Source organism: Osmia bicornis, chromosome 6 (genome assembly GCF_907164935.1).
Source record: "Osmia bicornis bicornis chromosome 6, iOsmBic2.1, whole genome shotgun sequence".
NCBI lineage: Eukaryota > Metazoa > Arthropoda > Insecta > Hymenoptera > Megachilidae > Osmia > Osmia bicornis.
The window spans coordinates 5,948,489-5,976,201 of record NC_060221.1 but is presented as its reverse complement, the minus strand read 5'-3'; the positions used below and the strand labels follow the sequence as shown (position 1 = coordinate 5,976,201).

The 27,713-nt window shown below is 40.0% G+C and overlaps 1 protein-coding gene across 1 annotated transcript in view; it reads right to left on the bottom strand.

The window, feature by feature from the left end:
* Positions 1–21,226: 21,226 nt before the first annotated feature.
* LOC114878522 (B-cell lymphoma/leukemia 11A) overlaps positions 21,227–27,713 on the bottom strand; it is a 34,892-nt gene continuing 28,405 nt past the window's right edge. Inside the window, exon 3 of the mRNA XM_029192435.2 lies at positions 21,227–23,991. Within this exon, the coding sequence (XP_029048268.1) occupies positions 21,836–23,991 (2,156 nt within the window). The 3' untranslated portion in view covers positions 21,227–21,835. The remainder of the gene's footprint in view (positions 23,992–27,713) is intronic.

The window sequence follows — 27,713 nt, the reverse complement described above, 5'->3', positions numbered from 1 at the left end:
TATAAACGCTATTTAACAATCGACTTTGACTCAATCAAATCGGAAAACATCTATTTAAGCCGCGTATCCTGTTCGAATAGAGTGGTCGGATAAGATTTCTTGGAAAAAGCAAGGATAACATTGAACTCGCGTCTATTTACATATAGAAGACGGTCGTTGACGATATTTCCGGGCAAATTGTAATTGGGTCAATAAGGGAGCGTTTCTGAATTACCTCGCACAGGTCACTAATTATGTGCCCAGGTTGTCGCGTAATTAGAGTGGCTCCTACTTCTCTCCGGCTTCGATAAGTGTTTCCGTTCCGACGTTCGCGAAACGTACGGTCACATTGAAGGGGTAAAAAAGTTCAGCGACGTATATATACGTCGGTGACACTCGAATCGCTCGTTTTCTTGCTACGTTCATCAAATTATCGAGCGTCAAGTGGCCTGCTGGCGGGGAAACAGTGTTACAGGGGTCGGTAAAATGTTGGTAACGACATCTATGGATGGTTAACAGTCAAATTCATCGGACCGGGATGATACTCCGGGGTTTAGGTAGTCGGTAATGCAGACGTGTCTAGTTTCTAGTTCTAGTTTCTAGATCCTGTTTGTGTCTAACAGGGTTGTCCAACACACGGTTCCCCCTTCCTCGTTCGAAGGGATGTTCCTGTTTAGGGGTGCGAAAGGAACGCTGGGGGACTGCACTGACTTGATTGGGGGAGGGTAGTAATGGCACGGGAACACCATTGACAGGGTACAGAGGTACGACGAAAGTTTTAAATGAAATTCGTACGAAGGAGGTCCTAGCTAATTCTTTCGTTCGGAGGACTTAGGATTGGTCGATTTTAGAACAAATTATTCTTATCATTTTTAGATCAAGGATTTGAAACAAGTGGATTTTTTTATTTTAATAGTGTAACTATTGAAAATCAACCCTCTTATTATGTTTATAAAATTTTACAGTATTTTATATTCTTCAAGTATGAACTTACAAACACATTTAGAAATAGAGAGAGTATAAAAATATGATTTCAATGAAGTGCAAAGTAAATAAATTATATAAATTTTAGTGGATTTCTTGTTTTAAAAATTGTAAATATTGCTCTTAATTTTTAATTAATAATCAGTTTAAGAATTGTGCAAAGTTGAAATATCCATCAAGATCAATGAAAAGAAAAGATATAAAATATTGTAATGAACCTAACATCAAATTACTTGCAAATATAGAATGTCTTCTACATTGTTCAGCAAACCAAATTCTAAAACCCTGACGAACCCATAGCCAATGAGATGAGAAAGCATCCATGGGATGGAACTCACGATTCGATAGCCCTTTTGCATGAAAAACTTCATCGATTTTGTCAAATTAAATCGGTAATTCTTCCGTCGAGTCCGATAATTCGATGTCTACCCATGGAAGACTACCTAATTCGGTCTGAACCATAGTGCATCCATGTTTGTCATCTTCATTCCACGTGATAAAAGGGGGGTTCCTCGTACCTGTAGTCTGCTCGAAGGGAATTCCAGGTTCCTGGTCTGCTAACGTAGCTAGTTCCCTAATCGAATTAGAGGAGTCAGGATATTGCGTGTCGCTATGTAGCTCGGCCCCGCAATTGTTTTAAGTTAACATCTCCGCCGAACTGCTTCCTTACCGCTGTTCCCGGACATCGAATTTGAACTAAACTATCTAGCAGCCGGGAATATCGGATTATCGCGACCGCCAGGAAAAAGCTTGGAACGCCCGAAACTCGCTCATCCGCTCCGCCTCTCGATCGTCACCGGAAATCGGATTCATCGGGAACGAATGTTCTTCGTACGACGCGTCTCTCTGATCAGGATGTCTTCTGAATTCTCGTTACCAAATCACGGTTTATTAAAGGAGAAACATTTGAGGCTTTTGCGAGAATTGGCTCCTGAAAATTGAATCAGTTTACTTTTATTGCTTCTTGATCTCAGGATTAAAAGTAGGAATTTGAGAAGAAATGATTCTCTTTGCATATTTTGGAATTTCCTGAGGAGAATTTGTAATTATGTTCTGGAAAATGAGAGACACTGAAATAGAAAATTAAATTAGAATTGAGGCACTCTCCATGGTCCGCCATCCGAGGGGTAAATTAGGCAATCATTTATAATAAAGCAGGTATTTCGATATCTACTTCCGTGTTAGATTCAAATAGCTGAAATTTACGTAAATTTCCGTTCCATTTGCAAAAGTTCAAATTGTAATTAAAGATCGAGGTCCTTAATAGAAGCTGTGTTTTTTGGATAAAGGTTAAACAAATATTTCTGCTTCCCTAAATCATCCCAAATCATCCCCACATGAATTCATGCTTAATGATTTTTCAACATCCCCAAAGAACCCAGGCATTAGAAGAGTTACAAAGGTTAAATAACGACATCCTGCAGAATTTTTCAAAGGCTCTCTGTATGTGTCAACGAAGCGCGAGTCATTAAGCGAGCGTCCATCAGCGTATCCATCTTCTATTACAGAAAATGACTTCGCACGGTCTGGCGCGGACGACGGAGAGGGTCGGGCTTTTAACTTCCACTAACGACCGAAGTTTTTCGGTGTCCGAAGGGCCGAGTGGCGGGGTATCATAAATTCAAAATGGCGGACCCTTTGGGGACGAAAACAAAAGCCACTCGGGTCGAGCAGAAAGGGGTTGAAGGGTCGGGGGCGGGTGGTGTCGGTGGGCAACCCTTCTAAAGTCCTTTCGCGCAGGGGGGGTGAGTTAGGAAACGATGAGGATTTTCGAGGGGTCGCGCCACCGAAAATGGCGGACCCAATTAAGTGAGTCTAGGCTGGCCGTTATTTCGCGACGTACACGCGTCATGGAAACCAGAAGAGAAGAGGAAGAAAGAAATCCTCCGGAAAGGACGCGTGCGTTTCCTTCCTCTTCATCCACCCTTGCCTCCTCTCTGTTGATACGAACCCTCGGATTTACGTCTTGTTGACCTTTTTCAAACTGCCACGCCAAGGATGCCTACACGATAGTGCATAATTCTTGCCCTCCTGAGTATCTAGTTAACCGTTTCGTTTTACAAAAGAAGGATTTTATTGAAATGTGATTTGTGGAGATGGGGTTTAAATATGTGTAGTAATTCCTTTTATGACTGAGCAGACATTGTCTGACTATCTTAAATACTTGATCGTGCGATTTTGTTTTAAAAATTGTAGAGAAACTATTGGTGACAAAATTTAACTACCCTTCAGTGAAAGAAATTCTCCAAATTCAACCAGTGGTTAAAAATCATAAATAATTACCTGCACGGCTAAATCAGCAATAAAGTATCTCAAAGGTAAACCAAAAGTAATTTTCGTTCAACTAAGAAAGTTAAGAAAGATTATTGAAAACTCGGATTACCATGATCGGAGAACTTTCCAGGCAAAGTTGCAGACTCGATTTTACTTCGAAACAACGAAGAAAAGCGTTGACCATCCTTGGTACATTTTGTCGAACAACGAAGATGTTTGCGAGCGAAATCTGCGAGGCATGCCGTAGGGTTTCAGCCAAGAATGAATTATGATTTCAATTACAATCTCGTTTAGGATGTCGACGGGAATAGCTAAAGGGAGCATCCCTCTAAACAGGATCCTCGTGGTCCAGAACTGGATGGACAAGCTAGAGAAAGATTAATTCGTGATCTCTGATCTCTGATCTTGCTTGACCAGATAATGGACCTATCTTTAACCTGTTCCATTGAACAAGTGCTTGGACATTTATTATAGATGCATAGTGCATCTTTATTTAATAGCCATTCAGTCTCCTTCGATGCTTATTTTTAATTTAGGATATTTTTGGTAGCTAAAAATAGGATATATTTTATAGGTTTCGTGATCTTTTATTTAAATCAAAAATGTAGGAGTGCGTTACTTGAAAAATGAAGTACAAAAATTGTTAATCTTTGGAAGATGGATATAATGTACTTGGGTTATTTTGATTCATAATTAATTCATTAACTTTACCATCTCAATTCCAACATTTTACATATTTTATAAATAATATTTAAAAACTTCCAAAACCATCAAATTATTACATATAAGTATTCAAACAAAACATCTTAGAATTCTGAACAAAAATTTATTAACCAAGGAACTTCAAAATTCCATAAAAATGAAATGCTTGAAAATCTTCGAATGAGGGTATCAAACACCCATTGCTACTTCCTACGTGTCACCTTGGAAGGTCCTCGCGGCAGAAATTCGCAGATTCCCCGATACAGGGACAATAAGGAGTAACATCGTCGTTCGCGCGATTTTTCACATTATTTCCTACTCGAGACACGTAGATCGAACAAAGAGAAACGTGATGTAGGGTGAGAGGATCGTGTAACGCAGCCGAAGTAGAAGAAGACGGGCGCGACAGTGAAAGGTGAAAGTCGGCAGGGCGCGCTTCTTTGAAGCGGCATTAGCCGGCTGATTCCATCGAATTTACCGTGAGGCCTGGGTCTCAAGAGTTCGATCACGGTACGCGATAGCTTGTAATATTTGCAGAAGTAATAACGGCTACAGAAGGGAACCAAGAGGTGGAGAAATGGGGGAGGAGGAGGAGGAGACACGGTGGCTGTGTGAGCACACGAAGAGGTGGGTTTGTCGCGAGGAGGTAAAAGAGGTGGAGGGTGGCTTGGCGACGCTCAAGACCTCTCTCTGTGTCTGCTCCTCTCTCTTCCCCGTACGCTCATTCCTCGTCCGTCTTGCTCGTTCGCTTCTCGCTGCTGTACAAGGGTCCATCTCATAGCAACGCCCACGGAAACTCGAATCGATACGACGCACTGTTCTGGAAATTCGCCGCACGGATTTTCCAGCTCGTTTTTGAATTTCGACCGCCGCGACGATCGTCGACGATCGCTGGATCGCGTGCGGCAGAGACGGCTGGCCGGCTGACGGCGTCGCGACGCGTCTTGACGCCTCGACGGGCGGCTGGAATTTTCCTAATAACCCGACCGACCGGGCTATAAATTCGAGAATCACGACGCCCCGAGGGAAGAGGGCCGAAAATTCCACCCACGCTCTGTTTGTTGGCTACCTTGGGAACGCGAGGGGTATTTTTTGATAAACGCGGCCTTATCAGCGACCGGCACGCGACGCTTTTCCTCTCTGAAAAACTGCGCCAAGAGATTGCTAGCCCTCGTAATGCCCGCGAATCCAACGTCGCGGCTTTTGCATCCCTCTCTGCGCTTCGATTATTACCCTTCTTTTAAGAGAACCATGTATTACAGAGATGGCTCGTTTTTCCTACTTACAGACGCTTTAAGCGTTCAACCGACTGTTCAATCGGTGGGATACAGGTTGTGGATAAGAATTGTGATGTTCAGCACGGTATTTAGTGGTATTAATAAAATCGTGAATAAATACATAAAAATGTTACATTATATACTCGGATGCGACACAAAGCACCCTTTCTTCTTCTTTTCTCTTTAACGAGTACCTTCTCCTTCAGACTGTATGTACTTTTTTTCGTAGCGGCGATCGACGCGGATTGTTCGACGTCGAACACTGTCTGTCGCGAAAAAGCGGAAACAGAAAGCGAGCAGACAGAGAGAAGAGTCTTGAAATGGCGCGAAAGGAACGAGGCGAGTTTGTATTCTCCGCGTTTTCCTCGTTTTTACTGGCGTGGCCAGTCAGGCGTCTTGTCATGCATGACCGATGTCGATATGTGTGTATACGAGGATGTACAAGGAGCAAACCATCGTTGCAAAAGTCCTCTTTGCTCCCTTTCCCATCCTATCTCTTTCTTCTTCTTCTTCGAGGACTTCGTATCACATTCGTTTCCAGATCCGTTGAAGTTCGTGCACGAGAAATCCAGAAAATTGGACAAAGCGATCGCTTCGACTAGCATGCAGGACATCTTTCAAATGAACGATCAATCAATATTTCATAAGTAGACTGCTATTTATTCAAATATTAGTTAGTTTAGTTTGCATTTTTTAGCACATATTTTATACATTTCCATAAAAGTGCTATAAATAATTAAACAATATCAAATTTTCTTTACAAATTCATATGGATATTCCAAATATGTATATTATTAAGTTTAAGGCTTAATTACTACATAACTTACAATAGAAAATATTTTAGGATTTCTTCATGTTTTAGAAAAATTCAGTAGAATTGTGGACAGAATTTCTTCCTCTAAACAATATTTTATATCTTTTGATAATTTTTCAATTTTTGAGAAAAAGTGAATAAAATATTGTAGTATAGAATGAAAATTCATTGTTAAATATTTTACTACCAATGGTATTGAACTATGATGTAAGGAAATGGTTGATCACCACTGACGCGAATTTGTCTACACGGGCGATTGTGGTCAGTCAATGCAGGAATGACAAGGCACAGCTACTCGTTAATCCTGTTCCTGGTCCGGTTTCCACGTTGAACTTCGCCCTTAAAACGGGGCTAGCCCTGTCAACACAGAGGCGCGCGCATAGAATGACAAATGTTGTGGCGACCGCTAATGTTGCTGTACAACAAATTATATTCGAGGTGATAAAATCTATCTGCGAGTTAGATAAATAGTACTTGAAGACAACAGACTGCTTAAGGGTTCGATGATTACCAGATTGAATTCTCTTTCTTCGTTCACCCCTTCGATTGTTTGTTTAAGGGAATCTTCCAGAATTTGGATGAAAATGAAGATGACTAAAATATTTTTAATGACTTTTATGACTTTTTAATGACTAAAATATAATTAATTTCGTTTTTTATTATTTGTTACAGATGCCAGACCAAGAGTGACTTTCAAAGAGCTATTTGACCACTTGGATTTATTAAAATAAACTATTATGCCGTGTGTGTTCCAATTCATTGAATGAACATTGTGGAGAGTGAATGATTTTTAACGCGTTGACTGTTATTCCATTCTCGTATATTTACATCAAAGTAAAGTTGAAATTAATTTTCTATTATAAATTTTATATTTAAAATTGATAGTATCATTAGTGAGGACCATTGGTACTAATCACAGTTAAAATCTCACTAATTATTAATACAAAAAGCATATTATTAAAAGGTGAAAATGATAATTAGTACAGGTTAATCTTTCCTACATGACAAATTCCATTTTTCCTCCATTAAAAAAAGAATACAAAACAATTTTGTCAACAATCCTGGTTCTGTTTTTCTAAAAAATGTAAATTTGTTTTACCGATGGTCCTTAACGACAGTCAACGCGTTTCATCACCGAAGAAAGTTTGAACGAGTGCAAGAGAACGATCGAAAAGTCTACGAAATAAATGCAACAGGGAAAGTTCCTGTCCCAAGGATTCATCACGTTCCTGTCCTGCATTCCCGTCGCTCGACCTTCCTCCTGCACGATCCAGTATTAATTTTATTCAACGGCCAGACGGGGCACGGTAAGTAAGTGCTACATTATTAGCCAATATCGGCCAGACACGAGGTTTCGAGCCGTTCCGGCTAGGCACGACCTCCATTAACCGCGCCATAAACAGATAATCGCGAATTTCCCGGGCGATACCGTTTCGCCCAATCAGATAAACCCGAAGCAGCCGAGATATGGAATTATTGTCTACGCGTTTCTCGGCTCGTTCGCATGGAAACATGGCTACAGATTTCATTTTCTTCTTGAATCAGAATTACAATATACACACTAGGATGGGGGGAAAAAACATAATAGCATTTTAGAAAATTTTTGTAGAGTACGATAAATTTTGTCTAAGAAAATATTTGCAACCTTCTATTAATAGGATATCTTGGTATCAATGCATGCTTCAACCCCTTATGAAGTGGTAATAGTGGCAATAGTGGCAAATATTGGGAATATTTTTATATCAGATATAATTTATATCCGAAAGTCTCAAATTAACTTCTTAACTAGGGAGCTAACTTACCAAAAGCTTCTGTCAAATGTGTTATGACGAGTTAACTCGTCATGTCCAATTAAAAGGTTAAAATTGTATCGAGTCGAAATTCAAGTGGGTCGTCTTCAAAAATCCATGACGAGTCAACTCTTCTTAGGCGCGTAGTAACATTTTCCAACGACGAGTTAACTCGTCATCCCCAACTAAAAGGTTAAGTACGACGAATCTAGTCATGGAAGTCTCAAGCTCACCTTTGGCCCCTTAAAACAACCCCATATAAAGCGAAGGATCAGTATACAGAAACTGGAAAGACAAAGAAAAAAATCACCATAGTTAAAAATCGATGAATAATTCCTTTTTGTCCGTCGAAACAAGCGTCTGGACGGTTTGTTTCGACGCGAGACTAGACGGTGGTATTTAAAAAAAAAAAGATGGAAAAAGGAAAAATCTCAAAGGCGGCTGGTTTCATTCGGCGAAACACGTGTCTGGGCGACATCAAACAACTGGACGACCGACGGAATAAAATTCCCGCGATCTTTCGCGTTGTTACGGGCAAGGGGTGCGAGTTGTTCGTGATCCGTGGCGGCTCTTTGTTTGTCTTGCGAAAGGGCGCGAGAGGGCGAGAAAGAGGAGCACTCCGTTAATCATTATCCAAGGGTAAGTCGAGAGGCGAAGGAGAAGCCTCCTTTGAGGCCGGACCACGGTTGCTCTGCCCGGAATTCCAGGGCCTCGGATTACAATTTGGCGAGTCCAGGGCGAAGGGAGAGTAAAATGGCCGCCGGCGGTAGGGTAGTTTTGCCGGTCGTGGGGTGGCTACGAGGGTGGCTAACTGGGTGGTCGACAAGGACTGGAAGGAGTAGGAAGAGAAGCTGGAGGTCGGTAAAGGGGATAGCGGTGGCTGAGCACTGGCGAGGTAAAGGGGGGGAGGCTGATGCTAGCCACAACCCCTTAAGGGTCGAACGAACCCTTGCACTACCACACGGAGTCCAACAACTCTCTCTCGCTGTACAGGGTGTTCCGCGCAAATGGAATATGATGTGTCTTTCAAATGGTTAGAGATAGGAAAAAATGGCATCAGTAATTAAGAGTAAATGGAATGACTAATTAAGAGTATTATGAGAATTATAGGGGTTGATCAAATCATTAGACTTACAATAGAAGCAGATATGCTTTTTGTGTTTCTGATAGATAATGATGTCTATACTGTTGCAATATTTCTGTACTTGTTTGGAGGGATATCCATGATAAAAGTCACTAGTATTTTTAACGATAGAATGTATTTGTTGATAATATTTTTATTAATACTAAATTAGTACAGTCTAATTATGAATCGCAATTATAAAATGAAACATATTCTAGAATTAAGTTTATGCATTTTTGGGTATCGGTGCATCTGAAAGTGCAATTGCACTTTCCTTTTTATTAAATCGATGCAATTCCTCACTCTTTAATTCAATCATAAGTTTTGATAATTAAACAATTGAAAGAAAAAGTTCAATAAAATCCTAAGTAGCATTAACATCTTCTTAATATCGCAAGGTTGCAAGTGAAAAGTTTAAATTGAAAAATGAAAAGGAAATGAAATGAAAAATTTTAAAAGGAGGGAGGGCTGCAATTGCACTTTTTAGATGTTCCTTTCTTCACTTCTATTTAAAAGACACAAATCGTTCCAGTCACATGGGACACCCTGTATGCTTCTCTCTCCCAGTTACACTTTGCCTTTCTCTGTCTCTTTCGGCTTTCTCCACATCCGCGTCCTTCTCTCTTTCCGTTTTCCTCTGTTCGCTAATGCCTCTCTGTCATGTCGGTCCCTTCGTCCCTCTCTTGCCCTCTATTCGTCTCGTTCTCTTTCATACCTCCTTCGTATCCTCCCTTGCCCCTTGAACAACCATCATATCTACAGCCACTATACCCACCACCATCGCAACCACCACCAGTACGAACACCTACAATCTACCTTACAGTACCTACCTTGGTTACTCGTGTGCTCGATGAAGAGAGGCGGTCGCAAAAGGGTGCGGTATCGAAGGGAGATGGAGACAGAAAGATGCGAATGGGAGAGGTGGAAGAGCGAGAAAGAGGGTCAACGAGGGTTGAGAAGAGAAAGGAGATGGAGAGGGTGGGCGCACACGGCAAGGGTGGAATTTTAGAGCCGGGGCTAGCCTTAAAATACACGCCGTGCGAAATACCGGGCGTGAATTAGAGTCCGCGCGTATACACGCCGCTGCGGCGAACGAACGGACGAACCTTCGGAATTTTCGCAAGCCGCAAACCGAGCTGCCGAGAACTGTTTCCTCTCAGCTCGGACGGACCTTGTATCGCGACCAGCTGAATTCCAACCCGACTACGACACGGGTTCGTTGATTGTCAGACATTCCACGATTCGTTGCTGTGAGACGATCATCAGAGCGGGATTGTTATGGAGCCATCATTGCGTTCGTTGTTTTTGTAGAGTCTCGTAACAGGTGATCTTTCGTTTTCAATTAATCCTTTGTCTTATTTTCGAAGCATTGTATTTATAGTGCAATTGTGATAAATCTGAAGCGTATTTGGAGCTCAGTTTTTAATTAGAATTTACACGGCCAAGAATTAATTGTTAAATGTATAGTACTTGTACCTAAATAAGATTTCAATTCTCTTCATATTAGACAAAGGGTTAGATATTCGCTGTTCTATTTTCAAATCTAAAACTTTGATAGTTAGAAATGCTATTTTCAATTTTTACCTTGGATAATTTTTTCTTCCATTTTTGCTGTGACTTAGGTTTTAGAAATTTTGATGAAAAATAGAATACCTGTCTAATGATTTTTAAATATTATATAATTAAATAAGTATCTTGCTGTTTTAAATTCATTATTAGAATAAATTGTATTAGACATTTAGTGCAATTTGCCTGAATGATGATAGAATACTGTTGTTGTTAAAATACTTTTATTAGACATTTTATAAGGATATGAAAATCACAAAGGCTATTAAAGGAATAAACGCAATTTACGGCAACGCGTTAAACATCAGAAAATGTCAGCTTTGCTTGAGAAAGTTCAAGGAAGCTGATTTTAAACTTCCAGTGAAAGGTCCATTAAATTCACCGCGAGGAATTTGAGAGGTGAGTTTGAGTAAGATTCAAAACAAGCTATTGTGGATTTAACCGAGAAAGAATTTGCATAAAATACGCAAGTCAGAATATAAATTTTCCAAAAAAAATTTCAAACTATTTTCGTAATTTATTCTTGATTTTATTAGAAAACAATGTTCTTCTAAGAAAAGAAATTACTTGAAAGTATTTCTGATGTTTCTTCATTTTGTATAAAGCTAAAAATTCTTCGATCGAAGAAGCACGTGGGTCGCGAAGACAAATAGGTTCTGTCAGGTATCAAAAGCACACTTTGAATTTTAAAGCGTTCCATAGAAAAGAATCAATGCCGATATCAAGATTTTAAGCAAACTAAATTTCTCACAATTTCCTTTTCATTCAATTACAAAGATTTCTATCGTGATATTAATCGCGTTTACAATATCTCTGTGCAACTGTTTGGAAGCGAAAAGTACTGAAACTTTCGAGACAAATGCAAATGTTCTTCAAGGAGCAAAGCTCGAAGAAAAAGTTAGGAATAATTACTTGTTGAAGCTATGGATCTCGATTAAACCAATGCTTTATTTCAGCCGCTAATTTCATCCCGTTTTATTTGGCATTGTCTATAGTTGGTTAAAAAGCTTAAATTCAAAAAGAGCATAAATTGCTCCAATTTCCTAAAATACCTTTAATTTATTAGTGGTTAATGAGGTAATTTATGTTCTTTTATTAGTTACAAAACATTAGAAAAGAAAATTTTCTCGAAAACGATCCAACAAAGATTCAACAATTCTCAATAACTCAAATCTCTTCGTTGAAACTGAAAATGGGAAAACAATCTCCTCATTTCAGTCGGGGTGTCGTTTCTCCAAACGAGAGAGCAAGCTAAGCACGCAATCGTAGACCGGATATACCGACAAGAAGGTAGCGAAAGATTCATTTTCTTTTTTTTTTCCGTGTCCCGTCGTCACGAGTCAGCGACGATACCGCACGGATTTAACTAATAAGAGCAATTAGCGCCGAGGGTAGTAACTAGAGGTGGTTTGCCCGCCATGGCATGTCTCTCGCCTGGCGGTCGCCTCGGTCAATACCCACCGGACAAGATGGCCGACGCCCACTCCAACACAAACTCAAAGTTACATACATTTATGTACTCAAATGTATAACCCACCCCCTCCGGACGGAGGTTGCCTTTCTCCTTCCGCCAGCTACAACCCTCCCGGTCTCGCCATCCACTCGGGCTACACGGACACCGAACTTCATCATTATTATCTCGCTGGCCTGCTGCTTGCTATCTAAGCTTTACCGGGCTACGTGAATTTTGCAAAAGCAACCGAGTACCCGTTGATGACGACGTCGATCGCGAAACACCTGGAGGTCGGGCATCGAAGATTATCGGATCGATTGGGTCATCCGTGAAATCGAGCCGGTTTAACGTGCCGAAATAAGGGTTTTCTTATTTTAATTCTAGAAAAATTTAGTTTTTGTTTCGTTAGGTATGAGGTTTTTAAGGTATTTGGAATTTGTAGATACACCTATGTAAATTAGGTATAATGATAAGTAAGCTTTTTTGGGATGAGTTTTACAAAAATAGGGGACTAGGATGAAACCCCTAGTCAAGAATGGAAAATTAAGGGTGGAAACAAATTTCTGGGATTAAGGTGTGATCATATTGAAATTGTGAAATTCTGACCGGTCATCGTTCAGAAATAGGGTCTTATTCTACTCTGGATCCTAATGGTATTCATAGGGTGTGATGTAATTACCTCAATTTATAGTGCTGAAATTATGTTGAGATGTTTGATATTTGAAAATATACTGAATTAATTTTTTTAACTCAGTTCCTCAGAACCATTGTAGGTATGTGAAACATCTAATTCCATAACTAAAATGATATTTTATATCATTGTAAAGTTATGGATATTGAAATAGGGGTGATGCATTAGATGTACAAATTAATTTGGTACGTTTCTTTTTTTTCAGTAAATCCAATTATTAAAGTAATCATTATCACTACCATATACTCGCGTCACTTTTCAAGTCCACAAAAGCGCGGGAAAATATAAAAATTTGAAATAGTGATTAACAAGGCTAAAAATTCATCTCCTCCATCCTTCAGTTGCAAATATTTACTTGCAAAATTCATCCTCGTTAAAGGCTACACACTACACCCTATAACATGAGCAAATTACACCTATTCCTGGTAAATTGCACCGAATCCGCAAGGAAAGAAATTTTTTAACGAACATACAAGTTAGGCATACCGAAGCTCGTTAAGGCTCGACTTGTCCCTACATAGACCAGTCGACCAAGCATGTCGAAGCGGTCCTCGATTGGTCAGCAGAAAGGGGTGGCAAGCCCACGCGTGCTATTGGTCAAAGCCACCCTTCTAACAGGCGAATACTGACCCTTCGGGGGTGGATTTCTCTCCCTTGAAAAATATCGGCAATCTTTTGCACCCCTGGTAAACGAGCGGAAAGTAAACGCTCGGCTAAGTCCGTAAAACGTATGCGGATACTTTAGCTGTTCAAAACTGATTCGTTTCGCCTTCCATATTTTCTTTTCCGTCCCCTTCTGTTCCTCTTTGCATTGCTTATTTGACAATATGTTGAAAAAATAAAATATACAACACCTAGAGATGTCTTCTAAAAAATATTTGTGTTTTTAAAATATTTATATACATGTGTGACCATTATTAATAATTATGCTATTATTATACTAATTTTTACTATTTTTTTATTCTACTCTTTGGTTATTATTATACTAAATAATATGATAGTAATTAAAGGAACAGTGCAAAATGTAGGAAATGAAAAAATTGGGGCTCTCTCTGTGGTCCGTCGCCTGAGGTTTAATGCTACTTAGAATCTTTTTTAATTATTTTTTCCAATTATTCGATGATATTAAATTTGCCATACCAGTTATCAGTAACTCCTGCAGAATCATACAAATGTCCCAAATGACCCAAATACATTGTTGATAGTTTCTCACTGGTTCGTATACTATAAAAAGAAGATGGCCCTTTCAACCGCAAATTGAAAGATTAAAAGTAAAGTATCGCGTGGCTTGTTCGCGCAAAGAGACGTTCGTGTAATTGATTTAAGAATATCCATTTAATTAGTGGAGCGTTGCGGAAGAAGGAGAGAAGAGATCAACAGCTACGTTCGACAATACTTTCCCGGGGTTTCTTTATCGGGAAAACGAGAAGGAGGGAGCCGCGAGAACGACGGAGTATCGGCAATAATGAGATTGAAATTAATTCGACGTCGTGGCTGCTGGTCGACGAGATATTCGACGATAAGATAATTCAACAAATTTGCCCAACTAAGCCTCGGGATTTTCGTTTCGTTCCGGTGTTCCTATTATCGTTCGATGAAATATTACCCTCTTAAACTTCTCTTTTTTCTCTTTCGATGAAGATGTTTAACGCTTGATCGCGATGAATCTGAAACGGAGGATAGTACAGGAGGTTTCGTCGTCGAGACGAATGAACATCGTTTAATCTTTTACACCGAGCGAAACGAGACAGCCTCGTGAACGCAGCCGAACTAATCCAGCGCAATTGTTTTCGTCCATGTTGACTGCTTATCTGGCTTAACAGCCGACTAATTCCACGATCTAACGAACTTGGAGTTTCGTGACTCCTCCACGGTAGTTAACCCCCTCTGGTTGCACAGTTTTTCAGCCCGCTAGGGGCCCGGGAAATGAACACCGGACATTTAGATACACCGGGAACAACGCTAATCGCTTCACGCTCCTGAGATCATACGTGTCTCCATTAGATAGAGAAACGGTGGCTGTTTAAAGGGAAATAATCGTGCTACCTAGTAGTTGTGAGTAATGTTCCAAGGTAAATCTTTGATGGTCTTACAGGGGATGCTTCAGGCTTGGTCTTCACAGATTTCAATGAAATTTACTGTGATGATAGTTCTACATGTGAAATAAATGTATATGTAATTTTAGACTTAGATAGTCGGCTGTTTATGAGAAAAATATTTAAAGAAATAATAAAAAATGAAAATCTTAACACTTTATAGAAATAAAATTTTTAATTATACCTATTACTATAATAAAATTTTTTAAATTACACAATTATTTAAAGTTATTGACTATTGATTGATTGTTCTCAAAATAACATTACAAAATTTTAAGAATTCATTGGAGCAGCTTTTCGTTCTCAAGGTATAGGGTCTCTTTCGATGCAGGGGCTCTAGGTTACCCCTGAACCGGATCCTAGGGGAGGAAATTTTGTACGGAAGTGTACCACCTATTAGTAGGCAACCGTGTGTTACATCGTTGCCTTCTGAGTTCAGGTAGCTCAGGTGCGAAGATTAAAGTAGAAATCTATTTTACAATTTCGAAGTTATTTTTAACAGTACCAATATATGTACTATCGAGTCAGCAATACAATCGCAATTCAGATGGAATATACAACATTATTTCAAGGAGAAAATCAATAGTTTAATTTGAACATGAATTTATTTGGATTAAATTCAAAATGCATGATGTATAATTTATTAACAATTATGTTCATTACAGAATTTCTTTTTTCTTTTTTATTTAATCGTGTAAATATTTTATCATGTTTCATTAGAAATTATTTTTAATAGAAGAATTATGAGAGCAATAAGATGAGGGGTTTTAGGTTCTTTATTTGAAATTACAAAATTCATTAAGGTTTTCTGTTGAAATATGTATTGACTTTTGTTGAGATGAAAAATATTTGTATAAATTATTTTATGATTTACCCTTTATTTATTTATTTTTAATTTAGAAAATGTGTGTATAAAATATGTTAAACTTTCTTTTTTCCTTGCAATAACTACTGTTACTTTTCAATATATTTTCATTACATTTTCTTTTCTTATCAAACATTCAAAATCATAAGCAAAAAATTTCTTATTACCAACATATACTCAACATATAATTAAAGAAAAAACAGCATCAACCCCCAAAAATGTGTCACGATCCTACGAGAAAAGCTTCTGCAAACCAAAGAAACGACTTAAACGGAGCAGCATGTATTCAAACGTAGATCAAAGTAACCCAAAAGAAACACTCTACAAAAATAGATGCACGCGTTAAATTCCAAAAACTCGTAAAATTTCTACTACCACGATTTCCCACCGAATAGTTAGCGACTCGCTATAATAAAAAGAATGAGGAGGATGTATCGTAGGCAGAGCTTTTCTCCCTTCTTTTATCGCGACTACCGGTAGCCTCGTGCTGTTTTCTACAACCGCGACGACGGATGCGGACGAAACGACGCCGGAAACGATGGTAGGGGTAGCGTTTGACATATTTTGTCCGGAAAACCGACAGATCAGGGACGAAAGCGGCACACGAGGAAGGGTGGTAGGGTTGGGAGACCGAGTACAGGGCACCTCTGCTTCTGACGTGGAGATTAGTGTCCGCCATTGTGGTGACGTCACCATAGTTAACACGCATTCAAACCAACCGCTGGTGAAACTATTGACCCGCGAATTCCGCCAGTTCTCACTGCTTCGCGATTTTCTTTCGATCCCTCGTCAAACGAATCGAAATATCCGATCGGTTGATTAGAACGAGAGAAACGAATGGATGATGCTTTTCGGATAACCGGAAATCAAGAGGATCATCTATCTATGGCGGTTGAATGGTATTTGGGGGGAGTCGAGTCTGCCGGAAGGTGGCAGAAGTCGGTACCAGTTGACAGATGAATGTGCCGCGAGAACAATGGGGTCGGCCAAAAATTAACGGCATTGTCTTAACTTCGAATTCGCATGGCGGCTGGTGTTTGCTCGCGTCGAGTCGATTACCACGAAACAGGGAGGCGTGCATTCAGAAGAGAGCTTTCCGGGCTTTCGATTACACGACCGAGCACGATGGATTGTCCTCCACGTTACTGCCGGATTTCGAACTTTATGACGTGTAATTTTCGCTTTGACGTGTTCGGATGGGGATGCACGAGCCCGCGTTTATGGCCATCTTTCTTCCAATTAAGTAAAAGTAGCGGGAATTTTGTTGTAGGTCAGTTTGGCTTTGGATTTTAATTGACCTGTTTCTTAATTGATGGTCACATCTTTCATAAAATTTTTGATTTCGTAATTTTCATAAGTTTTGGAAAATTAAGTTTCTTTTTATAAAGTACGAGATATTAATAGCAAAACTATTATATAGCAAAAATAATTAAGTTCACAATTAGTTTGGAATATTTAAAACACTTGAGTAAAATTTTTGTTTTTTATTGTTTCATATTTTTACTTAATTATTCCACTAAGAAATTTAAAACATAATGCAAAATATATTTTCAGGAATATTTTGTATACCTTGTAAGAATTGTACCAATTTATAAAAATTAATCAATTTTTTGATCATTCAGAAGTTGAATAGCAATATTTCAAATTACTGTAGTTTAAAAATTTTAATACAATTTTATAATATACAGAACTGTCCCCTAGTGAATGCAACCGGATGTACATTAAAGCATTTCACCTGAAATACAAACTTGACCATTTTTACCTGAACTGCAGCTGGAGGTGCCATTTCGTAACGTAAGATGGCGTGGTGTATTTCCAATAAGGGGTTCCGTATCTTCTATTAAATTTAACGAACATCCAAGGGAATCCGGAAAAAGAATAGAACCAGAATAATAGCTGGATTATCCAAACGGAGAAAAGGTGAACGATGGTTGCCGGGCTTCGCACACGCGAGATGCGTTGCGAAAGACATTATGCAATAAACGTAATAAGCGTCCAATAGCAATGCCTCGGAACGAGTTAAACAATTTATATAACGAGCTTTCTATAGCCTACAGAGGTGGGTCGGGATCTAACAAGAAACAAAAATCTCTGTCGTTTATTCTAACAAATGGTCAATTAATGCTAAAAATTAATTATTTCCCTATGAATTTCTTCTCTTTAATAACAAAAAGCGATTATTTGTAAAAATTAATGTGTCATTTAACACTTTATAACTATCAGTCATTGTAAATTTGTAATATCTTTTCAATTTATTTTTCTTTGCATACATCTTGATTGTATTTAATTAAATTAATCATAAATTATTAATTTATTTCAAAATGAAATCCTTAGAGGTCGAATTGGGATGATGAAGGGAATCTTCAAAAAGAATCTGAATTATTTAAAAACAATGTGGTTTATTTGAATCGCACAAGACATACACCGTATCTGCTATGTTTAATAATTACGGACATGCCCGTGGTAAAGCTGGTCAAACACTATGTCGCCAGTTTTGTTCAGACTTTGCCCGGGGATGCCTTGATTTTTTATTTTTCGTATTGCCTTAATGTCGATCTTCGGTTTGCGTTTTTTTTTTTCTTTCTTAAAATTGCTCCAAACCAGGAGCTAGATCGAAACCCAGCAAGAGATACCGTCTCTAGAAACCGAGCTTCGGATTTATTTTACCCTGGATCAGAAGATTTTGTTTCGCTAAAAATCCAATTTTACCTGCTACCGACACCTTTCGTTCGGCCCTCACTTTCTCTCTCATCTTGCGTGGTTCTCACTCCCTGTCGCTTACTATATATTATAGGAAATACTTCGTATTAATTCTTCTTCTTTATTTATTTAACTGTCTAGATTACTTCAATTCGCTATACTTCCGACACACTTGTCTCTCATTTTTTTAGTTTTTTTTTTTTCTCTGGGATTATCTTTTACCATTTAACGCGGTTTACCCTGTGTAAGAAACGTTAGAAATCGGCCGAAAAGACACGAAACGAATCGAGCCAGATATTTATTTTATCATTTCCATTTTCTTTTTGAATTTGCCAAATAGATTTCCCTCGTGTCTTTTCGGCTCGATCGCCCGTCGCGATTTGCGTGTGTGATCGAGTGTTTTCTATTTTTTTGTTCTTTTTAAATATTTTATTCGTGAGGCAGGGAACTTGGTCCTGTGTGGGCAGGTCCGGATTAAGATTCCTGGGGTCCGGGGCTATCAAACCTTCGAGGACCTTCCTTTGTTCGAAAATTGAAATTTATTCTAAATAAAATTAAATAACATTTAATGGTAAAGAAAAAGAGCAATAGTAAACAAAATTTCATTCAACATTCTTTTGGTACATTAAATGGAAGGCTTACGACAAGGCCCTTGTAGAGCGGGGCCCTGGGCTATAGCCCCCGTTAAACCTTCCCTTAATCCGGCACTGTGTGTGGGATGAGTTCGAATAAGAAAGACGAGAGATACTTTTTGGAACCAAAGCGTGCGTTTCGTAGCTCTCTTTCCCTCAGTGTTTTATTTTTATTATAATTATCCATGGACTGAACCGGAAGAATGAAGGATCCATCCTGCCGTGTACACTTCCGGCAAAATGGAGAAATTTACTTGATCACGATAAAACGACGTACGCATGAAAAATGATCGGATACGATTTGTAGTATGATTTATTTTTTATTTCTCGTTCGAATGGTGACGACATTCGTCTGCCTTATTCTCCGCCCGGTCCTCCACCTCCCTGTAATTCATCTCCGTTCTTCTTTTCACCTTTTGCTACGGGCAGTGCCATTATTTACAATAATATCGTATAAACGGAGCTTGGCCATGTACGTATTTCAGAATCAATCTAACAAACTTTTTTTTTTTTTTTCATTAACTAGATAACGAGATTTCAGTGTTAATTTTTTTTTTCCTTTATCTAGAGCCGTACACGTCTAACACCGAGACAACTATCTTGATATGAGTTTTTCATTTCTCTTCTCTCTCACAGACACATCCTTCCATCGCACCGGGAAAAATCATTAAACTCTCGTTTATTCGTCTCACACACACACGCACACACACACACACGGCTTTAACGAAAAAATGTCGAGGAACACAGACACACATCGCTCGAATTACTCCTTAAATCTTATTGCCTAGATCATCAAAAGTTTTTTTTTTTTTTTTGTTTAGGAACAGTCCCCTTCGAAAACGTTTACAACGAGGCGTTTAGGAAAATAAAGCAAAAGGAAACGAAAAATAATTATAGAGAAATAGAAAACAGAAATTTTTTTCTTCTTTAATGGAACTCAAAATAAAAATAAGGGAATATCGCTCGCGAATACAAATTATACCTCAGTCTCTTCGGCTTTCTAGAATGGAAAGAAAGAAAATAATAATAATTGATCAACCATGCGCCTCGTTGGTAGACGCGACGATTTTCGCAGCATCAACGGATCCATGCGTCTCGATCCTGCGAAAATCCGCTCGCGATCCGCTCGGCAGCAAAGACAATAAATACATATAATCAACGAACAAACTCGCTATGTTAATAGCGTCGGGGCGCCATCGTGCCCGCTCGCGCGTCCCGGTGATCGTCAACATTACGCGAGCTCGAATCAAACTTAGAGATTTTTAGCTTCTCGAAATTCGCTTTTGACACCGTTTCCATGGTCGAGTTTCGTTGAAAACCACGCCATTAGAAAAACGGGTTCAAAAGCTTCGAAGAACCGGAGGAACACTCGAAAGTCGCGCGAACGCGCCACGATTCCGCGTCCACCGATAAACCTAAACAACTTTGGCATCTTCTTAACCGTTTAAAACATCTCGATTAATAATTTAATAATAGTGGGATAAAATAATGAAGACGGCGGTTGCAGTCGCTGCAATCGCGCTGATAATAATGACAATGAATAATAATAATAGTAATAATAATAAAGTCAATAATAATGACAATAATAATAATAATAAGCAATAATAGAAATGGTAATAGATAATAGGTAATAAAGAGAATAATAAATGTACTATTATACATTCTTTTCTTTTATATAGGATCGAGCTAGAGCTTATTCTAAAGACGCAGGGCCATTTTTTTGGCCGTTCGCTGTACACATCAAAGTACATCGAGTACTATTATCGATAACGACGGGGTTCGGGGTGATTTCGAGTATCGATATTCGCATATGTACACACAGGATGTCGAAGCCGCTGTTATTCTTTTCCATCGTGAAAGAAAAATCTGTTTTTGTTTTTCATCCTTCTTCGTTTTTTAAATACAAAAAAAAAAGACATCTTCATCGATCGTCGCAGTGCGGCATCTCGGGATAACGTACAAAAAGGATTTCGCCTTCGTTTCCTGTTTTCGTTATTAAATTACGTACAGAGTGGTTGCAGGTGTTTCATATCATATAACGTAATGTACATATATATATTCACGCACACACGTTTCATACATACACATATATACATATATTACGTTATACAGTATGTATAATACATCTATAGTTATTAAATAAATAATCTTCAGATGCGATAATAAAGTCACTATGTTCATTATCCTATATATATATATATATATAATATTTATATTCTGTATAATTCTCATCTGTATTTTATATTTATATTTATATTCATATTTATATATATATATTTATATTCTTTATCTTGTATACATATATGTATATTCAGTATTTATAGCGTCTTTATTTATAACTATTTATAAGGATTATAGTTTAAATAACTGTGCTGAGACTCGCAAAGTGGTAACCATTCGTTCGTTTCTCTAGTTGAATTAAAACTGAGCAGCAGCCCTTCGTGACTGCTCGTTTCCTCTTCATCTTCATCTTCATCGAACCCTCCTCCTTCGGTTCGCTCTTCCTTATCGACAGGACCCTCGTTGCTTTCATCCAGCATTCACTGCGAGGTCCATTTCATCGTTGTTCGTGTTTATACTCTTGTTAGGACCGTTTCCAGGTCTTTCGATCGGTTAGCGATTCTTTCACCGACCTACCACCTCTCTCCTAATCCTGAGATGGCGACCTTGGACGATTTAGGGAGATCCTCCAGAGTAGATCGCCATTGGGCGACGACGCGTCGCACGGTTAAGATCGATCCGATCTTGGACTCCAGTTAGATTAGGATTCGCCTTTCGCTTAACTCTGCCTCTGCTTCTCTCCCGAAGAAGATCCCCTCTTCAGTAGACCGGGTAGGGTGGCCTGTGCGGCCACAGTGGCGGGATCGGCGGTAGGCTTCCGTTCCAAGATCAAGTATCCTTGGTACTCAACGAAGAGTCCTCGTCCTGGCTACCAGGATACGGCATGCCTAACTTGGGACCCTGCTGCACCACCACCACGCACTTCCTCATGTGCTTCTCCAGCGTGCTGGGCACCGAGAACGGCATCTCGCAGAAACGACACTTGTAAGTGTCCTTGCCGTGTCGACCGTGAGTCTTCATGTGCCTCGTCAGCTTCGAACTCTGCGCACACGCGTAAGAACACAACTCGCACTTGTACGGCTTCTCACCGGTGTGCGACCGCCTGTGCACCGTCAGGTTGGAACAGTTCTTGAACACTTTGCCACAATATTCGCACGTGTCGTTCCTACCGCTTCGTTCCTTCTTCAGTAGAGGACTGGGCAGGCCTTGTAGAGCCAGACTGGAGGTGGTGGCCTTCGATGCTTTGCGGAATTCGTTGTTCTCTAGGTAATGAGGATTTGGTAGCCACAGACCACCGAAGTCTGGCCCCGTGGACCTGGGAAAACCCTGACCGGAGAATATGTTGGGGGTGGTCGAGGAATTGAAGTTGGTGGGCGACAGAGCGCTGTCCTTCTCTTTGTTGTTGTTCAGAGAGTTGGTTAAGTTGGACGGTGGTTCGGTCTTGATGAAACCGCCTCGATGGTTCTCTTGCAGAGCCTGCCTGTAAGCCTCCGAGTACTGAGCTATGTTGCTCAATCCAAATTTTTCCATCAGGTCACCGACCAGACTGGCCGGCTTCTGTTCCACTCGACCGCTACTCTCCTCTCCGCTTTGACCTTGAGTTGTACTTAGATCTTCCGGAGTATTCTCTTCGGTGTCCTCTCGTTCGGCCTTCTGCTCGTTCTCATCCGCCTCGTCGAGGTCCATGTTTTCGTCGCAGCTGGAACCGTCATCCGGGACGGTTTCGACGCTGCCCTGTGGACTGGCAGCCGCGTTCAGATTCTCCTGGTGTTCCTTCCTCATGTGTTTCCTCAACTCCGCGAAATTAGTCACCTCCATTTCGCACACCTCGCACCTGGTCAGGGTCGTCTGACCGTCCTGCGTGTTCTCCTGTTGGTACTGCCTTTCCTTCTCCCGATGGCTTCTCCGGTGTACGATCAGGTTCGACTGGAAGCGAAACTTCTTGTCGCACACCTCGCACGAGTAGATGGTCTCCGACGCGGAGTCGGCTATGATGGGCGTCGACGCCACCGGTGGACTAGTCTTTTCGCTGTCGGTCGAGTTGTTGTTGTTGTGATGACCGACCGGGCTCTGACTGTAGCAGGGCGGCGAATTCTCTTTCTGATGATTGTTGTGCGTTAGAATCGTCGGATTGTTCGCGGCTGGGCTGGGTGGTTGTACTGGTTGAACGTGGTTCTGGACTGGCGGTTGCTGCTGTTGCGATTGCTGTTGCTGCTGGACGGTACTTGGCACTGGTACAGGCGGTACCGGGGCAGGGGGATTCGAATTCGTCGTGGTATTCCCGCTACTTGGAGGAGCCGCGCCTAAGGACGGATTAGCGAGGCTCCTTAGGCGCGCCGAGTAAAAATCCAGGTTGGCCTCGAGTGGTGGAGGATGCGCCTGACTGGCAAGGGCACGGCCGTGCGACAGTTCGGCCAGGTTTGCCAGGTTACGGGCGTTGTTCAGGGAGTCCAAAGAGCTACGCACCAAAGGATCCCCGAGATTCAGACCGTCCATGCCTCGAAGAGGATCGCCCAGGTTCTGGATGTTCCTGGTCGCGGTCTGCAGCTCCTGAAGGCCTCTGTACCCGGCCAGCGGATTCAGGGCTAGGAAGTCCGGCCTGAACATCGGCGGGAAACTTCGTTCCAGGTGTTGAGGTAGCCTTAGAAAACTGTGAAGCGGATCACCGACCAGCGAGGCGGACGATTGAAGCTGTTGTCGTCCACCGCTGCTGCCACTCGAGTTGGTACCACCGGACGAGTTGGCCGCCGATGAACTCCCGGTAGATTTACTGCTGAGATTCAAGTGATTCGGCGGACTTAGGTGATGAGTATGGGTTGGGGTAGGCGTTGGTGGACTCGGTGCTGGTGTGTTTGACGAAGAGTTCGTCAGTGACGATGGGGAGGTGTATAGCCTGGCGCCGTGGATGCTCTGCACGTGCTGCAGCAGCTCCCAGGCGGAGGATAACCTTCTGGAACATTGCGAACACTGCAGCCATCTTGGTTCTGAAACAGATGAACGTATACGGCTGTGGTTAAATGTTTGTTAAGGTTTGATACAGTTTGAACTTATATCTTTAGGGGAACTTTTTAAATTTCTTTTTTTGAAGGTAGGGGATGTATATATAAATTGTTGTCTCAAGGTTTGGAAGAAAATATTCGGATATATTTTCTTACAATATCGAAAAGCATATATTTAGCAAACACCAACTTAAATTTTTGTAACACCTGATTTACCCTCGTGCAACATCGATTGAAAAACATAGTGTTAATGTATAGAATTACTTCCTTCGACAATTACTCGTTCGCCCGTGTTTATAACCCCGTACATAGGGGTTGAATCCGCACAAGACACTTCCCCCTGGAAAAAACACTGTTCTAAACGATTACGCGGCCGATAAGTTGCCACAGCCTGGACGCTCCAGATGATCTTGCCCCAATGATATATGGCGATGCAATAAAAAGGTTTCTCGTCAAAGCTCGAGGGACGATCTTGCACGGGGCACGTATCCGTGTGCCGGCCTGTCATCAATTTTCGATGGCTGCCTTAATTTCGCGGAATCGGGATAGAAATCGGCTGCGTCGATTGAATTCGGAATTCAAACGGCGCGGCTGTGTCAAATTGCGGGGGCTTAAAAATAATATCCCCGTGAACGATGCTCGGCGAGCGACGAAATACGGGGGTTGAAAAGGTGGAGGCGATGGGGATCGTTTGCCGCCACAGAAACTGACCCTTAACGACTTCTCGACCCTCTGGATTGTTGCGTTGCCGCGAGGGGTGACGGCCGCGAGAGGGACGGGTTTTGAATTTCAATGTTTTTAATCCGGAATATCAGATTTTCGGCCATTTTTCACGCTCCGCGTACCAGAGACGCTGCTATAAGCGACGTTGGGGTGTCCGTGGGACTTTTTTTTTTATTAATTCGAGACCACCCTCCCGTGGCGGACGCGGGAACAGACGTTCGAATAGTCTCAGCATGTGCTTTCGGCGAACCACCCTTACTTCGCGGCTTGAAAACGTCGTGAAGCCTAACTTTGAGAAACGTATTCGCGGATCCTGTCATTCCGGAGGTTAGGGACGATCGTGACTTAAATTTACGTCTTCAAGGAAATGAAAAGAAGAATACTGAAAAGTCTTAAGTGGGTGGTTTAGAATAAGGGATGATACTTAGGTTAATTAATTCAAAATTAATAAGAATGGGACGTTATTCAAGAATAAGCAACAGTCTTCTATTCGAACAATATAGGGAATATATTTGTATGATATAAAAATGATTATTTGTTAATAATATCTGATTCTGATTCAGAAGGATCTTTGTTTTTAGGTGTCGTGTCATTTATAGCTGCAGTCAGAAGCAACTGTGCACGTTTCAGATTAGAATAGAACATACGTGTGTGTGTGTGGTCTATTTGAGGGATGCTTTGATCGTGGGCGATTTATTATTTAGCTGTTCAGCAGTGTCAATATTATTGAGTTGTTAACTTTTTTTGGAACAGATAGATTTTTCGCGCGCTCTTCATAGCTTTGGGTTTAAAAAATTAGAAACAAAACTATAATAATCTAGATCTGTAAAATTTATATTAGGGGACAAGCATATTGTAATAGAATTTTGGTGAGAGAATCAAAATTAGGTATTCTGTGCATTTCGTATTAGATCAAAGTTTCATGATTTCTTAAAAACTCAAAGGTTTTAAATGATTCAAAATCTAATTAAAATTTAACTCTAATTTTTCCTCTCATATAAGTTGCATATCCACAGCTAATCTCATTCTCTAGAAAATAGCAAAGAACCTGAAGAATCAATAGATTTATCTATTTTCTTCTGTTAACATGAATTAAGTATCACAGAATAATTTATTGAAACTTTGGATTTATTATTATCCAAAAAATAACAAAAGATTCATCAGCTTTTCTAAAAGTTATGAATGAAAGTAATAGAAATTCAAAGATTTCTCACTTCTAAATCGAAAAACATTCTACGATTGAAGGAAGAAACTCGAAGTATTGTTGAAACGAAAAACTTTTCAGTCAGAATCGAGCATCAGGTGGCGGGGTAAGAGATTAAAAGGCTTCGAGATCGTCTCCCATATTATGCCGTTTCAGAATGATTTAGCAACGAGAAGAAAAGTCAAACGGAGACAAAAGGCCACGGAAAAATAAAGCGGTCCTAATTAAACGGCTGTTCGAGATAAGGGGAGATCTTTGTCACGAAGAAAGTCTGGGAGAGAGTTTTAAAGCTGAACCTCCGCTAAATAAGACTTCACATTTTACTAAAGTTTCTTAAACGCACCCCTCTAGCGTCAACAAACGGAATGTTTCTATCGATTGATCACTTTTTCTTTCGGTTTTCTTGGAATCGGAGTAATTGAAACAAGAGAAACTTAAGAAATACGAAGGAAATCTTTGAGTTTTTATTTTTCATTTACAAATTGCAGTACTACATTAATTTCTGTGATCTGGTATTGATTTATTGACATTTTTTAAGAAGTTATTTCATTACTCCGTTCCAACAATTTACCAAAAGCAAAGACAGACGTGCAACTCGCGTGGTACATGAATATCAGCGATGTCCAATAAACGAATCACGTTCCCGCGGATGCCAGCGACAATAGGACACGTAAACAATGAATCCTAAATTAAATTAGAAACCAAGTGGAGGTACGTCAAGCTCATAAGCGATAGGATACCACGCGACAATAACACAATGGAACACATATCGCCGTGTGTAACAAGGTGCTAAGTAGAATAACGAGGCTGCCGGTGGGCGACGGATTTTTCTTCTCCGCCTCGCTGACCTTTCACCACGATTACGCTTGCGTTTATGCTAAGAAACGCTCGCGGAATGAAAGAGGGAAATACCGTGATCCCTCGCGGATAACCTCGTTCACTTCGACTATATCGATTCTTTTAAATCAAATGATCGTTGATCGACTTCTTCCAGGAAACATTAGCATAACTAGAATTTTTATCTAAGGTTGGTCAGACCTCTCATTTATACCAAAAGCGTCAATTCATACTACTGTTTAAATTCTAACATAATTTTTTATTTACAATTTCATCAAAAAAGGTTCATATTTTACATTGCATATTATATCGCATTTGAAATATTTATTTGTTAGCTGAAGAATGTTAGTTTAATTATTCTAATAATTTCTAATGGTTCCTACCCAGTTACAACATTATCCAAGAATTAAAAAATTATTCAGTAATTAATTGAATGATAGACTGGTAGAAAAGATAGCTTTGGTGGGTAAAGGTAGTGTGAAATGATAGTGTTGTGATGTGTTCTGAGTCGTATTTCTGTTTTGACGTATGAGACACGGAAATTGTGAGCTGACAAGTGTATATTATGGGAAAAGTTGTTCATTGTAGATTATGTGGAACATGGTGCCATTGTTTAGGATCGTTTATTCATCTGTGAGGATTGTACTGCATGCAATTCTTTCTAATGCTTAATTATATGATGTCATCAATTCTCTGCTTCATATTTTAAGGAGACTTGAAATATATATTTACACTATGCAGAGAGTATCTAAAGTACAAAAATCTACTTATAATTATTTTTAATAAATAATTTAATTATTCAGATCGTAACTTTTATAAAGAAATAAATAACAAAAGAACAATATCCTGAACATTAAGAGGACTATTACCCTCAGATCTTCGTATCTTCATTAATTCCCCTCAAAATTAATACAGAAAGAAAGAAAAAAGAAGAAAGAAGGAA